The sequence below is a fragment of the Camelina sativa genome, chromosome 3 (genome assembly GCF_030686135.1).
Source record: "Camelina sativa cultivar CO46 ecotype springtype chromosome 3, ASM3068613v1".
Taxonomy (NCBI): Eukaryota; Viridiplantae; Streptophyta; class Magnoliopsida; order Brassicales; family Brassicaceae; genus Camelina; species Camelina sativa.
In genome coordinates, this window is record NC_141882.1 from 15460923 (window position 1) to 15476353 (window position 15431).

Here is a 15431-nt window from a genome sequence, read left to right on the forward strand (position 1 = left end):
GAAACTGAAAACCTAACAATTAACGGTGCATTTAACTTCGTCTTAACTCTTTTTCCCTGAAACAAATTGTCTTCTTTCTGTTGCAGACAGCGATTTCTTCTTCATCTTCATCTTCTTCACGGTTCTTCTCTTCTTCTTCTTTATCGTTTTCACATGGCTGCTTCTAGTTCCAAAACCATTGGAGAAAGAGATTAGAGCTCCCAATGAAGATTCGTTTTGAATCCGTTGAATTGTTAATTTTTTTATAATCAATTCAATCTTGCCGTCGAGTGAATTATGATATTTTAGGGGTTTATTAGGGTTTCAATCCTCATGGAGTCGCGCCGTAATCAATTTGTTCAATTCGATGATTTTCGTCAAATGAGTGAAGTTGGTGCTGCTTCGATGGATCTCGTTCGATTCATCTTAAGGTATGAAACCGACCAATTTAGTCGAATTTGACTTTCCGATTCTTAAAGATTCTCCAAAGCGGAGGTTGTTTTATGATTCGGAGTTATATTTTGTGGTTCGTTCTTGTATGGCTTTGTATTTTGTGGTATTTGTGCTGATAAAACCAATCGAATTGATGAATCGCAGATTCTTCCATCGTTTTCGTTCTAAGCGATGGATCATGATACGATGAGCAATAAGCTTCAGAAATTTTTGTTTCCATGGAAACGGCCTTTATGAGACAAGATGAAAATATTGATTGCGCCTTAGAGGTTAGGTTGATTACCCTGTGTTGCCCATCACATGAATATCCTCTCTTTTTTTGTTTCTGTCATCAGCAACTTTTTTATGATGATGTCGCTAATATCTATATTTCTGGTCATTGTAGGGTTTGCAGAAGTATGTTAAGGAAAAAACTATTATCAGGGCTTTCCCACCTTCCAACGAGGTTGTCGACAAGATACACAACTGCTTAGAATGTGCTTGACGCCTGGGAATTTGGTTATACCTTTGGTGTTTCATGATGATGGTCATTTGTTGGTAAGCTGTGCATTATTTCCAGTTTATTTTAACACAAAGTTGATTCAAGTGCAAGATTTATCTGGTGCTCCAATTATAAATGGTTGCCTAACCTCGGTTTTCGTGTAGCTTGCAGAGAATGATATTACTGAAATCAACTCCTTCAAAAGTCCTCTCGACAAGCTGCTTTGCTGTTGCACGCTCATTAGCAACCTGATGCATCAAAGTAGATGAACCGTAGTCTGGCTAAAGCAGGTGTGTTCTTTCCCTTCCTCATATATGTAACAGTCAAGGTATGCTCTCTCCAATCTCTAAGGTCTAGTTGTAATATTTTGATTTTTTCTGTGGTGTAAATTCTTTCCAGGTCAAACTGTTATTCAAAGCCTCGAGGCTGCTTTTATCAAAGAATCTTTTTCTTAGAATTCCTTTTCACTGTTTCTATATAGTGATTACTGATAAAATTACTTTGTTTGATCTGCAATTGCAGGAAAATCCTCTTCACTTGCTTTACAACCTCAAGTTCGTCCGGCTATACTGGAGGAAGGCCAAAATTGCCTCTGAGGGTGTTTATTATTTGACAAACTTTGTTTCAGCCAAGACATTCATTAATGGAATTATTGAAGAAACTGTGCAAGAGAAAGATCATTTCAGAGAAGCAAGTCTAGCTTGATTGTTAAGTAACTCAAGAAGTTTTGCAGCGCTGAGTAAGAAGGTAGAATCTGGCGTCAATGAGATGCAATGACATGCTTTTAATAATTGCTGAGATTGTTCAAGTGGTTTGCATTATTTATGATACTTTTGGTGTAGGAAATTAGTAATCTTAGTACTTGGTTTCTCTTGTATGATTTTTGTTTTTTAAGCAGGAGTCTTATCTTTGAGCTTCTTGTGTGCTTATAACAGATCTGGGCAACCCAAGGCAGAGGAATGTGGGAGATATGAGATTTAAGAGTAAAGTGCAGATATGAAGCAAGTAAAAAAAGAGGAAAGGTAAATGATTCTGGCATCATAAACATTAGTCCTTCATAAATGTCATTTTCCCACGATAACAACACTTCAGATTTAGGATTGAATTCTTGAAGTGGTAATATGTTACAATCACGGGTAGAAATCTTAAGCCACTTGCAGTTTTGTGCCTAGAAAATAACCTATATACAGAACGATCATAAATACAGTCAGCCTACACTAAGTGTTACGGATAAATTAGATCCACTGCCCATAGCAGCTGACTCACCTCTACAAACGAAGCCAGCTTTGGGCACTTGACTAGAACCACGCTCATTGTCAGATTGCTTTGGTCTCTTGCTGTACATATCAATGCATCTGAAACAATGGAACTTGGAAGGTAGTTCATCGGCGTTCTTGATCCCAGCACATCTAGTATGGTGCCACACGCCACACACATCACAAGCCAACATCCTCTCACCATCATCATCCTTTGTGCCACACTTGCAATCAACTTTCCAATTATCTACCCCTCTCTCCATGCGGTATCGAAGGAGCCCATGTTTTGAGCATCTCCCCTTAACCCGTACAATCCCATTTGTGCCAACTAGAAATTTCAGGGTAATTGAGTCATCTAGAGAGCCATAACCTAGGAGCTCCTCAACTTCGAACCTCTTGAACATTGCATACACTTCCTGAAAAGCCTTAGCAGCTTCGGTTTTCAGGTCAGAAACAGTAGCATTCAATGGCAAAACCAACAGTTCAGGTGGAGGGGCTGGGCATTCTTTGGACTCATCGGAAAGCTCAACACAGCACCAGAGGTTGATTGCAAAGGGGTTCACTGTGCTAGACAGGTGATCTTTTATGAAATGCTTACAGTCTAGTATTTTCGTGGCTGCATCAATCATTTTATCTCTTGTAGCCCGAGACCTAAACTCGGCCATGGTTTGTGGGTGCAATAAAGTTTCATACAAATATCTTAAGTCTTGTTTGACATGCTCCGCTGATACATTATTTACTTCTTGTTTAGATAAGCGGTGCACATTGCTGACAGGTTCAAGCCTGAAGTTCATAAGTAAAGTTTAAGATAATTATTAACACTGGAAACCAACCAACCCGAGCAGAATAAGAAGAGACATCTCTTGAAAATTTACCTGTACTCAAAATCGTTGGAACCAGGATTGCAACGGGAGCGGACAACTTGAGATCCATCATCCGCCAAAACCCCTCCAAAATGCTTGAGACAGTAATCAATCAGTTGTGGAGAGCCTGTTTTGCAAACAGACCTTTTGAGAGCCCACCTTGTAACCCATTTGGGTCGTGGACGTCCTGCAGCTTTCAGTATCTTAATCATGACTTGCTGTACACGTTCCACATCACTCCTCGACCAAGCACACAGTACAGAAGACTTGGATGATGTAGGTTTTGATCGGTTCTCACGAATCAGCTGTAGCAGAAAGGAGAAGAGGTCTTTCACAGTCACAAGCTCTGAGCACGAGAGTGATTGGTAGAAGCCAATAGTGGAGTGGAGCTGAGTTCTTGGTTTCCTCCCCTGGTACAAAAACTCAGAGAGAGGCATCTCAGATAAAGTATCCACCGCACTGTGGTAAGCTTCCCTTTTGAGTGCATAGCTCCCAGATTTGAATTCATAACCCCACTCACTGTACCAGGAGCACCCTCTAGTGATCCCATGAAGCAACCGGTAATCCATGCCGTACTTCCTTGACACATCCATCACGCTTGCCTTACGAACAGCAAGGGAGGAACAAAGCCTGTCCCAAAAGTCCATAATGGCACGACCAGTCAAAAAACCAGAGCCACCTTCCCTCCCGTTGAGAGACAAGAGATGAGCAAAGCCGTTGGAGTGGATGACACCGTGAAGGAGGTGAGTGTTGTCTTCAAGCTGAGAGTAAACCCAGTCTTCAATATCCAGAGCCAAGCTGCACCACTTGCAGTTGCTGCCTTCAGAGAAATTCTGAGTATTACCACACCTCGAGCAAGCCTTAGTGTCTCCTCGAGACCTTATGATGAAGTGATACCTCTTTCTGCACACTGGATGACTACTCCAACCTTGAAAAAACAAAGAGATTTAGCTCAGTATTTGCTTTCAATCTAATGCATGCGCACACCATGATAACAGGTGAAAAAACTTTATTTTTAAAAAGAGAAAAAGTTTGGAACTTTTTTTTGAGGAATCTGTAAGGACGTGGACTCACCAACGACTCGGCAGTGGTCACAGTAGACAGATCTAGAGGATCTCGTGACATCCTCCTCCACAACGTCGAGAGAGACGACCTTAGAAGAGAGATCTGAAGCACCGTCCGTCGAAACCCCAGGCCTGAGCATGATCTGCCACGTCATCAAGCTCGATAAGAGCGTCGAGGGAGGGAAAGTGACACGCGCGTGGGTAGCGAGGAAAGTTCTGACAACGTCGCGGAACGGCGGCAAGGTGGTGGTGGTGGAATCGCCGCCGTTGGTGTGATCGGAGGGGAAAGTAGAGAAATCGTAGAGATCGGCAGAGATTCTGTTGCAACGCCTCGCTCGCTTCGCCGACCTACAACCGTTCATCACCGCCATGACCGTAACAAAGGGTTTTGTTTTTCCGACACTAAAAACTAAAAACTTAGAAAGAAAAAAGATACAGTAAAAGAGAGAGAGAGAGAGAGAGAGAGAGAGATTTGAGATTTGAGATTTGAGATTTACGATACAGAAGAGAGAAGGTGAAGAGATTTTTTAGACGGGGAGTGTTGTTTTTTTTTGGCGGAGAGATTTCCCTCTCAAAAGTTTTGGGGGGGGGGGGAGAGGAAGATTTTAGGGTTTTTAGGGGGTATTGACTAAAAAAGCTTGACCGCTTCTGATGGTGGTGGGGAGAGGGATAGAGAGAGAGAGAGAGAACAAAGGAAGATATGCTTTTTATTATTTTTGTTTCTTTCTTTTTATTTTATTTTTACTCACCAATTTCTGGAGGAGGGAGTGGGACCCATCCACTGATTCCAAATTCGAGGCGGTTTCGATTTCTTTTTCTCCAAGCCTTTTTTTTTCTTTTCCTTATTTGACTTCTCTTTCGTTTTGATTCTCCTTTTTTAAAAAAAAATATTAAATTACTAAAGTAGCCGTACTAACCTCTCTGCTTAATTAGCCTATTTAGTAAAGTCCTAATCCAATTCCGATTGTGACCCTCTTGTGGAAATTTCTTTAATCCAAACTTTAAAAAAATCACATATATCCAGTGATTTTCTTTTGGTTTTGTTTGAAAATAAAATATAAGCCAATGATTTAAGCAAATCCAAAAAAAAAATCCAGTGATTTACATTACTTCCCCCTGTTTTTGGTTATAAAGTTTATTTAAAAGAAAAAATCAAGATTTTTAGTTATATATATATTTATTAAAAGAATTATTACATAAATGTGAATAAATACTTTATTAGCTCAGCTTTGATTAAGCATACATAATAAAGAGTTGATTATCTCCTTAACCGGCACAATTATCTCCTTTCTTGCTAAATAATTTTAAATCCTTGACTTATCCAATTGACCCAACAAAAAAAACCCATAAACTTAAGAACCAATTTTTCCAAAAGACAAAGAAAACACCAATTTTTCCACACCAAACAAAAAGAAAAAAAGTCATGTGGTCTCATGTTTTTTATTTTTATTACTATTTTATCTTCATTATTCTTTTAACTAAGCAAAGTTTGAAGTGAAACCTCAATACAAGAAGCGAAAATTAGCGAGAAGTGTGTCTCCTTCCGCGCAAGCTGGGTGTACACGAGCCATTCGATCAACAGACTTACATATCCCACTGCAAGACCAATCGAACGACGCTGCACACACGTTCCCGGCTTGTGCTTTCCACTGACAATCTGGTGGTGTTCCGCAACACATTGACCTCTCGTCCACATGCTCCACCTCTAACCCTAACATCCACGCTCCTAACGACACATCCTCGTTCGCGTACCGGTGCAGTATTCCCTTGCAAACATCATGTCCACTACTGAATCATTTCCTTCCATAATCCCCCAAAAGAGTAAACTAATTTTACATCATGGATTTGAAAACTTACTGGTTAGTGGAGATATATGCAGCTAAGTCCTTTGAGATTGCATAAATCTGTCCAGTCGCATGCCTAAAGTACTTGTTACCCTCTTCTCCAAATTTCCAAAACTCTGGCTCATGATACTTTACTCCCCTACATTTCCAAACTTCTTTTTGTCAGTTGTTGCATCCAATGGTTTCAAATTTGCTATTTAAAGGTCACTTCTTTTTCCTTACTTTTGTGAAAGAACAGGACCAGACTTCATGCAACCAATGTAAATCCTCGGTCTTGATTGATATCTCGCAAGTGTTGTAACGAGCATACCTAAATTGACATGAACATCATCGTCTACCTTCACGTAAAACTCTGCGTCATACATCGCAGTTGCTGTTGCGAAGTAGAGTCTTGTCTTTGTTGAGAGTTGGTGATATCCTTCAATGTGTTTTAGTCTCAAGAAATCTTTATGCTCTGAATCTTTTTCATCAATGGCTTTGTCTAGTACTCCTCCTGGTGTTGCACTGTGTCCTATCACAAACCTGGCAAATAAAAATCCAAACTTTTCTCTGTTTTACATGACGGTCTTTTGGTTATTGTGATTTTAAAGTAGTGAATTGAGGATATTTGTGGCTTACTTCACAACCTTACAACAATCCCTTTCTCTTTCTCGATTTTTGTTAGCTTCTCTCCTGTTGGCATCCATGTTTGCCTCACCGAGTCTCGTCTTTTCTTGCTGCTGAATGTTGTGTTGATGCCTATCACTGCAAACACTTTTTGTAGATTCTGGTTTTTCGCTGACCGTTCGCTCCAGAACTCACTGCTTCTGTCGCTGGTACGTGCTGCTGCTAAATCCATCTCCAACGTTGACATTGTTCTCTCCAATGATCTATTTATAAACCACAGAAAAAAAATCAGATTTCGTACCTACTCTGTCTCAACTATGTAAGGAAACATAGGAAAGAATATGGTTTTATTACTTTACTGCTTGGTGGGTTTTGGATACTTCTCCTATTCTGTCTCTGGATTTGCTTTCTATCAATTTCTGATTAACAAAGAGAAAACACGTGTGGTTAGTGAGCATATACATGAACATGAGCACGTGTTAATTAAAGTATAGAAGGGTTTATTACGCGTTTATGTTCATCGCAGTCCTTTTGAATCTCTATATGTTTAGTAGACAGATGCTTTGTGAGATGGTGATCCTCTTCTTCAAATATGTAAGAGCGACTCAAAGTTCGACTCATGAACAGTGAGCCTGCAAGAAAGCTAGCAAGACACAGCACTATTATGGCTTTCCCTGAAGCAGCTTTAGCCCTCATCTCTTCTGCGCCTCCTTAGTGCTAAATCTATAGAACATCATTGTGATGATGAGGATGAAGCATAATCAATATACTTACTTGTCTCTGTATTTTACATGCCATTACCATACTATATGAATATGATGATGCTAGAAAGCTACATCAAGGAACTCAAATTCTTACAGTAACTAGGCTCTATTTTCACAAGAATTGATAATCTTAACAAACTTGACTCTAAATATCGATGCTTGAGAATCATGAACATACCTCTATAAGCGCATGTGAGGCACCAAAGGAACTGAATTCTGAGGATATGAGACCTGTCAAACTAAGAAACAAGTTCTGTATGTTCATGAGATGTTATTTATATAAAATGAAAACAAGAATGTAGTTGCAGAACGGGAATGGCGTTTATGTTTTGCTTCTCTCTCTTTCTCAATCTGACTGTCTTGTCATGCAATGTGCATGTTCCAACTAACTATTTGCATATAGCAGATATTACAAAAAAAAAGAAAAAATAGAATCCCACAAAACTCTACTTCTTCATTTTTACACAACATTTTAGGCGCTAACATATTTGGATGCGCTTTGTGCGGCTTCCGCAACACATGACTCAACTTCTTGATCAGAGATACCCAGAACTTGGCATTAATGTGATACATATGTAACCTGACGTTGTAGCATATGTTTAATGCTTGTAAATACTATTTTAGTCATCTAAATTTTTAACAATTCTCTCTTCTCAAGTTTCACTATATTCTTCAGAAACTGACTCAAACATAGCTAACAAAATCTAGTTATCTCTTACAAGTTACAAATGTGGCTTGTAAAGAGCTCACTTTCCTAGTGAAACAAACATATATCAAATTGGGTCGGTCCATCTTGTAGAGGCTGGAAACATTCGTGGACTGAGCTGCAAAAGTCTTACAACCTTAAGGTAAAGCCCTTTAGATATGTATCGTTCAATTAAAGGTTAAGCAGAATAATGAGTATGCTATATATTTCTTTCCAAAGTCAATGATGATGCTGAAATCACACAAAAACAAAAAAATCATATATTGAAATGTAGTGGTGAAATACACTACTAGTAGTGAGTGAGCTGCAGCAATGGAGCAGTGAGTTGTGTGGACCTTCTCTGTCGGTCCAAAGGTTACAACCAATGATGCTAATGATGCTTACCTCACTCTATCTTTTACCTGATGATGTCAATATCTATGTGAATAGAGGGCCGTGTTCGTTTTGTAGTCGCTCAGTCAGTGCTCTGCGACAAAAAATAATAACTAAATTGCGTGATAAGTATGTGGGGAGTAACACGGAAGACACCGGCAACACCTCTAAATGTAGTTGCAGCGTCTAAAATAACGATCGTCGTTATTTTTTAACGACACAGATAACACCGGTATTCCCTCTAAAATTAGTCGCAGTGACACCTCCTCCATTTATCAACCATTTTTTCTGTTGTTATTACGTCTAAATTTCCATCGCCGATCGCTGATGCAGCGACCATAAAACGAACACGGCCCATATCTCTTTCCAACTCCAAAGATGTCTTAAATCTATGGACAGTAGAAACTGAGTTTCACACAATGAATTTGTTTGATGGGGGAAACAAATTCAATAAAGTTATCTCTCTAAGAATTCGAATCAAAACTAGTGAGCAAAAAGAAATTAAAATCTTTTGAGGAAAAAGTTAAGGTTTTCGCTCAAGAACATTGAATAACTAGGGTTTTTTGTATTAATTGCTCGATGGATTACATAGAAGAGATCTCCCTCTATTTATATATTTCTCTAGATTACAAAATATAGCTACTTTTCTAATCGTCCAAACCAAGATTAGGAAAGTTTCTTCTTCCTTGTTAGGTCGGCTGCCAAGCGATCTGGGAAGTCGGTTTCTCATCCTGGGACTGGACCCTTCGACACAGCTGGGCCTTCATTTGTAGGTTGAATCCATACTTAAACCGAACTCCCGGTTTAAATACTCAATTTCGATTTATGGTTTAGACCGGTATGTTGGGGGTGCTGAATCCCGCACCAACAATTAGTCCCCCCAGTTCGGAGTATTCGTAGAGATTAATGTGAATATTCGAACTATAGAAAGGAAATATCCGATCTAAACTATATGGAAATTGAATCAATTTACCCAAATCTCCGTGCTTTTTCCGATATCCAATGCTGATACGACGCGTGTCTCATACGTCGCGTCGGTTAGGTCGGAAGCTGAAAAGTTGCATAGGTCATAATGACAACGCGTAGGGTTGCCGACCCCAATGCTCGTTTAAATACTTCTTTCTCATTCTTGTTTTCACTTTTCGCCAAACCGCAAAAAAGGTATTCGTTCTGTTCCTCTTTGTTGCTTTCTTATTTCTGTTAATTTTATCCCTGTGAATTTTACGACTTCTTCCACACTCTCCGACGACCATCATGACCAGCACTTCGACTCCCGTTTCATTATCCGATACTGAGAGTGAACAGTTAATCCGTCGCAATGCTAATCGACGATCGCCTAGATTGGCTAGTTCAGAGTCAAACGAAAGAGTTGTTAGATTGGATTTCGAGCTACCTTCGAGTTCCAGATCTCATGGAGCTTCGTCCTCCCAGATCCATCCTCCGGTCAGCAGGAGGAGTCGCAGTCGTAACAGTAACTCTCCGAGAGAATCAGATCTCCCATCAAATGATTTAACCGAGGAAGAAGCTCGCGCCGTTGACTGGGGAGTCATGATTGAAGATATCCTCCCAATCTCAAATCATAATGGCGAGGTCGAAGGCGAGAAAACGCTTTCCATTGTTAATAGTGTTCGAGAAATGCTGAACTCTTGCGGGCTCTATAATTGCGGCGTGCACATCATTATACCCGGTGACCATCAACGCCCTTGGAATCCTCCGAAAGGGTTCATTTGCTTATACGAAGATTATTTCACCCAATGTCGCTTGTGGTTCCCCCATCCGAATCTGCTGACCCGATACACCCATCGTCGCAGAATTCCAATCTGCCAACTTACGCCTGGTAGCGTTTGTAACTTCGTTGCCACACTTACTCTCGCGGCTTAGGCTAGGATATACGTCAGCATTGAAGGCTTCGAAGAGATGACAAATTTCAAAAGCCTAAAATACCAAGCCGGCTGGGTTGTGAACATGAAACCGGCTCATAACTTTCTACCTGGCCAGAAGGTCAACAATTTCAAGAAATGGGCAGCTCGATATTTCTTCGTCCGAGTGGATGAACGTTCCTTTGAGAGTCCTCAGTGTGGCAAATGGAGAGTGTGGAACAGTTCGCCCGGTATTAATTCACTCATCTTATCGTCAAGTCGTGTATATGTGGTCTGACCTGATTTGGTTTTATCTTAATTTTGCTGATCGCCCCAGCTCAGCGAAGAGACTCTCAAAATAATCCCAACTAATCAAGAACACGCTTTTCGCCGGAGTCGACCGTCGGTGGGATTGTATAACTCGTATCCATGTTGAAAACGCAATGGGAAAGACCAGAACTCGTTTTGTTAGCATGCCAGCAAGCTGGGCCAGTCGTCTAACGCCCCCACAACGGTAATTGCCAACTTGCGGACTTCAATCCGCCACCCCAAATCGTGGGCAAATGAGCATCGATCTCAACCCAGAGCAAACCAAGAACGAGCATCCAGGAGATGAATTCCTTGACATCGAGAGGTTCGGAGACGACCAAGCAATCGATGATACCTGTCAGGATGATCCTCCCCTTTCTAATCAACTTCTGGGCGACATGCCCGAGGTCGTTTCGACAGAATTCGAGGCGACTCAATCGGAATCTCCAACCCAAAATGTTCCAGAAATGAGCAACACTGGGAAGAAGAAGAAAAAGAAAGTAAATCGGAAATGCTCCACGGAGAATGTCGAACTCGAATTGCATGACCGCTTCCGGGTCAAACAAACAAACAAGTGAACTGACAAATTCGCCTTCGATTATTTTGGAGATACTCCTCTTGTTTGTAACAGAGCAGCCAGCGGTGAACTCTGCAGCAACTTGACCCTGTCTCCAACCATGCTTCCGCATGTGGGCGATCTCACATACCGGGAGCAATTCCTAAATGCTGTCTAATCTGCATTCGAGGTAAATCTGTTCTCTTCAATTCCTATCTGACCCAGTATTCTTCGCGTGGTACAGACTGTCGTCCATATCAGCTCGCTTACCCTGGCTTATGACAGAAAGGTTAAATCTGCGACAGCCTCGGAGTTGGAATTCAATAAAGTGAAGGAATGTTTGGAACATCTCCGAGCTGCAGATAAGCTCAAGGAAGAAAAGATCCTTAGGCTGGAGAGTTCACTTGCTGAGACGGGGGAGGCTTATCAAAGTCTCCAAAGGAGAATCGAAGAGTTGGAATCAAAGGAGAAGACCCTCGAGGCAGAGAAGTCTAAACTGCTTCAAAAACTCGACGCTCAAAGAGGGAAACTCATCTCGGAGATAGCTCGACTCTGTCACGATCGGTGGTGCAAAGTCGACGGAACTGCGAAAGAGGCCCAACGCCTTTTGGATAAGGTAAAATCCTACCTGACCGAGCAATTGGTCTAAAGGAGGATATTCTTAACCGTGGAATTCCTCCTGGAAACAGGGACAACGATTCCCAACGAACTGGTCTCCAAGATTAAGGAAAGGAGAACGAAAGCTCTTGAGGATGGCGAAGCCCTGAATGTGTTGGAACTGGAGTAGGGCGACTTGAACATGTCTCCGTATTCGGAGACTCATGCTCCAGACTCCGTTAGGGATCCTCACGGATCGAATGCGGAGACTTTCAAGGCTCACTTTTCTGACACTCTTCCGAACTGATCAGGCTTTTATTGTTTAAGACATAAATATGTTGAGGCTTACTTTTTTTTTGGCCTCCATTGATTTTTACCTGTTTTAAGAATATTGCCCGTTTTGCGGCTGAATGATTTTCCTTTCTTCTGGCTTAATTTCCTAAATACTTTAATTGAAAATTTCCTTTGTAGCAAAAAGGTAATCTCAGGGAGAAGAACGACAAACTTCCCAAATCTTACCCCTTAGATTCAGTATAAATATCCCGAATTCATCCCAAGTTGTGCATAAACAGCAACTGGGACAGAATTTTGCAGAGACAATGGCAAGTTAAGTTGGCAGCGTCAATTCTCGTGCTAAGGTTGGGAATGATGTTCCAACATTCTCGAACTCGAAAGCTATTGATAGGGTAATGCCCTATTACCCAAACACTCGAATTTCATGGATGTTAATGTTCCGTGTTAGTTTGGAGGCGAGGTCGGATCTCGAGAATTTCTTTTGTTGCATTGAAGAGCGCCATGCTGAATACCGCGAACGGGGTGGAACGAACGCAGGATGACTTGTTGTTTGAACTAAAGTTACTCGAATCCCATCCCAAATTCTGGATTGAAAACGGACTTGATAGGGTAGCAGATATGCCTCCTTGCTTAATCACGTACTGTAATGATTGCTATAATTCGCGTGGAAGCCGCTGCAGCTCATGCTTTTATTCACCAAGTAAACCTCTCAATCCACTTTCCTCTTTAGACTTGATAGTCTTTTGCTTACGTTTTATTTGTCCTTAATCTGTAGATTGAAACAGCGCATCAGGAACAATGTCACAAACTTTACTATCATCGCCTAAGGAAAAATGAGATCGACGACCGCCTAGTTGCTTTGGAAAACGAGGTTGCTACTTTGAAGGCGAAGAGGAAAAGAACCGTCAGTCGCCTCGACGAAGCTGAGCAGAAAATCAGGGCACTGGAATCTCGTCCTGACGAATGGGAGAAGACGGGACTCCAACTCCTATGGCCCATGCCAAAACGTTTTAAAGCGGATACTCAAAAGATTGCAGTCGGGATTGTTCTGAGCTCCGAGTAGCTGATGTACAGTCATCCCTTGATTTCCCTATTTGTTTTTCGATTAAACGAAGATGTAATGTTTTGACGAATCATATTGCAATAAAAAAATTTTATTTATTCATAAATTTACACGAAACGGTACGTCTCCCGATTTACATCGAGTAATCCTTATTACGTAATTTAACCTGAGCGTATATGCGCTTTAGCGGAGGGCGACGTACAAGACTTCGGCTTACCTCCTTTGTCCCTGTTTGGAGGTCGGACGGCGAAATTTAAAATTCTGGTTTCGACTTACATATCCGTCCGAACCGGAACTTGCGAAACAATTCAAAAAGAAATGAATTCTCTACGTTCGAACTATCTCGCGTTGGAGTTTTATCACAGAATCAGGCAGATCGATCATCTGGCCAAGATGTCGATTCGTTCAATTTCGAACTGGATGGACGTGGTAGTCCCTTGAATGCGAACGTGGTTTCGCAATGTGATATGATTGGTGGGAGTACCTCGAGACGCGGCGTGTATTTCCCTATGATCTAATTGGTGTTGAGCATCCCACAACCAAATTCCAGAAGAATAGATTGAAAAAACCTGCCTATTATGACTCGATCGGCGTGGTTAAGGCGAGCTCGAGAGTTAACTGCCGCCGGGGTTAGTGGTTTTGATCCCGAAGCTTCAGATGCTGCCCTCCCCTTAGAAAGCGCGACTGCTTCTCAATCTCGCGAGCTTGCTATCGTTGGACCTGATTTAGCAGATCAGGAAGAGAGCCCATTGCAAAGAGAAACTCAAAGGTATCGAGCTTGCTGTCAAAGGATGGGTTCGTATATAAAGGCGTTCCGCCTAAAATACGACCTCATCTACCAACTCTGCCGCTTAGAGGGAACTATCGCGGTTCTAGACGAACTCATCGCCTTCGGTTTCTATCTAGCGAACTGACGCATGACCCGACTGCTTGTTGATCGCACTCGCTGTGAAGAACAGGTCGCCAGGACCTTGATACCCGATCTGCTGGAGGGTGACTACGAACCGCTGGGTGAATCTGAACATCTGCACATCACGGAGATCCATGCCTATCGGGGTTGCATAGAGAGGCTGAGACGGTATGTCCTCCATCTGGAATCCACGGATCACCACTTCCGAGAAAGCAACACTATAGAAGGTCCGTGCGCGTTCCTCGAAGAGATGGCAGCTAGAGGTGTAGAAGTGCTGACAGCCCGGCTCGAGGAACTAAGGCGAGAACGGCAGAGCTGGCGATGCTACCTCGAAGGTTTAATCGTGGAGGAGCCACTGGAGTCCGACCTCACAAGCTCTACGCCTGTAACTCGCCAAGGAGTTTGAGATCACAGGAGGGGATCACAATTCGGAGATCGAAGTCAAGTTGTTATGATTCGGTAATAATACTCCTTCTTCTTTTTTTACTAAAGGCGATTTACATATCAGACTTTGTACCCTTTTTTTTGTTTTTTTTTGTACTTTTAATGTTAAAAAGTGAATAAGATTTCCTTTTTGATGAGAAGAAATTATTATTTTTCCAGCTGTACTCGCAAAATCTTAATAAAAGACTAGGAGTTGCCTACATACCCAAAGTTGGGATCAAGCCAGTCGCAGTTCTTAGTACAAACAAATTTGAAAGCGATCTAATAGTAATAGCGCTTAAGATGAGCCGCATTCCAAGGGTTTTTAACTTGTGTACCCTTCGTGGTCAAAAGTTCATATACCCCGGGGCAAACTACCCTTGCGATGAGGTATGGCCCCTCCCATCGAGCGCCGAGTTTACCGGCATTTGTCTCCTTGGTATTTTCGTAGACTTCTCGTAACACCAGATCGCCCTCGCAGAAACACAGTTCATGAACATTCTTGTTGTAGTACTTGGCGGCTGCGTTTTGGTAGTTCTGGATTCGAACCAAAGCTTGATCGCGTAACTCCTCGGCGAAGTCGAGGTGATCGAGCTTCATGCTATCGTTAAGATCGGGGTTATCGACCAACATACTGCGGCAAAGTGTTGGCACTCCTGCTTTTGCTGGTGCTAACGCCTCGATGCCGTAAGCTAACAAAAAAAGAGATTGCCCCGTAGCTCACCTCGGAGTGGTCCGATAAGACCACAGTACGCCATCGAGTTGGTCCGCCCAAGCTCATTTTCGTCGTCCGAGACGCTTCTTCAGCCCATCTATTATGGTCTTGTTTGTGCCCTCAGCTTGACCGTTCCCTTGAGGATAACGAGGAGTCGAGGTGCTCAGGCGAATTCCCCATTTGTTGTGAAAGCGTCGGGTGATTAGCGAGGTGAACTGTGTTCCGTTGTCTGTGACGATCTCATACGGGAGTCCATGGCGACAAATGATGTTTTTCCAAATGAAGTTGGTTACATCCAGCGACTGCACCTTGTGGAA

At 42.0% G+C, this 15431-nt stretch overlaps 2 protein-coding genes and 2 long non-coding RNA genes across 9 annotated transcripts; 2 read left to right on the forward strand and 2 right to left on the reverse strand.

Annotated features, from left to right (window-relative positions):
• Window positions 1-29: 29 nt before the first annotated feature.
• On the forward strand, window positions 30-2955 carry LOC104777354 (uncharacterized). Of its 4 annotated transcripts, none has more exons than XR_766264.2 (8): window positions 30-410; window positions 577-701; window positions 818-969; window positions 1078-1241; window positions 1436-1660; window positions 1849-1935; window positions 2603-2744; window positions 2921-2955. It is a non-coding gene; the product is annotated as an uncharacterized LOC104777354 (long non-coding RNA). The 4 variants fall into 4 exon arrangements; XR_766262.2 differs by having other exon boundaries at window positions 2616-2744; XR_766265.2 differs by having other exon boundaries at window positions 1078-1203.
• LOC104777353 (PHD finger protein At1g33420) lies at window positions 1947-5511 on the reverse strand. The gene is made up of 3 exons (XM_010501588.3): window positions 4107-5511; window positions 3045-3960; window positions 1947-2952 (listed from the first exon to the last, which is right to left on the reverse strand). Exons 1-3 carry the CDS (start codon window positions 4465-4467, stop codon window positions 2121-2123), a joined length of 2109 nt encoding a protein of 702 aa, XP_010499890.2. The 5' UTR covers window positions 4468-5511; the 3' UTR covers window positions 1947-2120.
• Window positions 5507-11111, reverse strand: LOC104777355 (putative beta-1,3-galactosyltransferase 8). Of its 3 annotated transcripts, none has more exons than XM_019243813.2 (7): window positions 7489-11111; window positions 7054-7269; window positions 6901-6965; window positions 6567-6809; window positions 6163-6462; window positions 5954-6079; window positions 5507-5862 (listed from the first exon to the last, which is right to left on the reverse strand). In XM_019243813.2, exons 2-7 carry the CDS (start codon window positions 7240-7242, stop codon window positions 5823-5825), a joined length of 963 nt encoding a protein of 320 aa, XP_019099358.1. In that variant the 5' UTR covers window positions 7243-7269; window positions 7489-11111; the 3' UTR covers window positions 5507-5822. The 3 variants fall into 3 exon arrangements, with proteins under 3 accessions (XP_019099358.1, XP_087361550.1, XP_087361559.1); XM_087505424.1 differs by having other exon boundaries at window positions 5507-5881; XM_087505433.1 differs by having other exon boundaries at window positions 5507-5881; window positions 6559-6809; window positions 7489-7558.
• Window positions 10843-14578, forward strand: LOC147946974 (uncharacterized). The gene is made up of 2 exons (XR_015593138.1): window positions 10843-12703; window positions 12779-14578. It is a non-coding gene; the product is annotated as an uncharacterized LOC147946974 (long non-coding RNA).
• The last annotated feature ends 853 nt before the right edge of the window (window positions 14579-15431 follow it).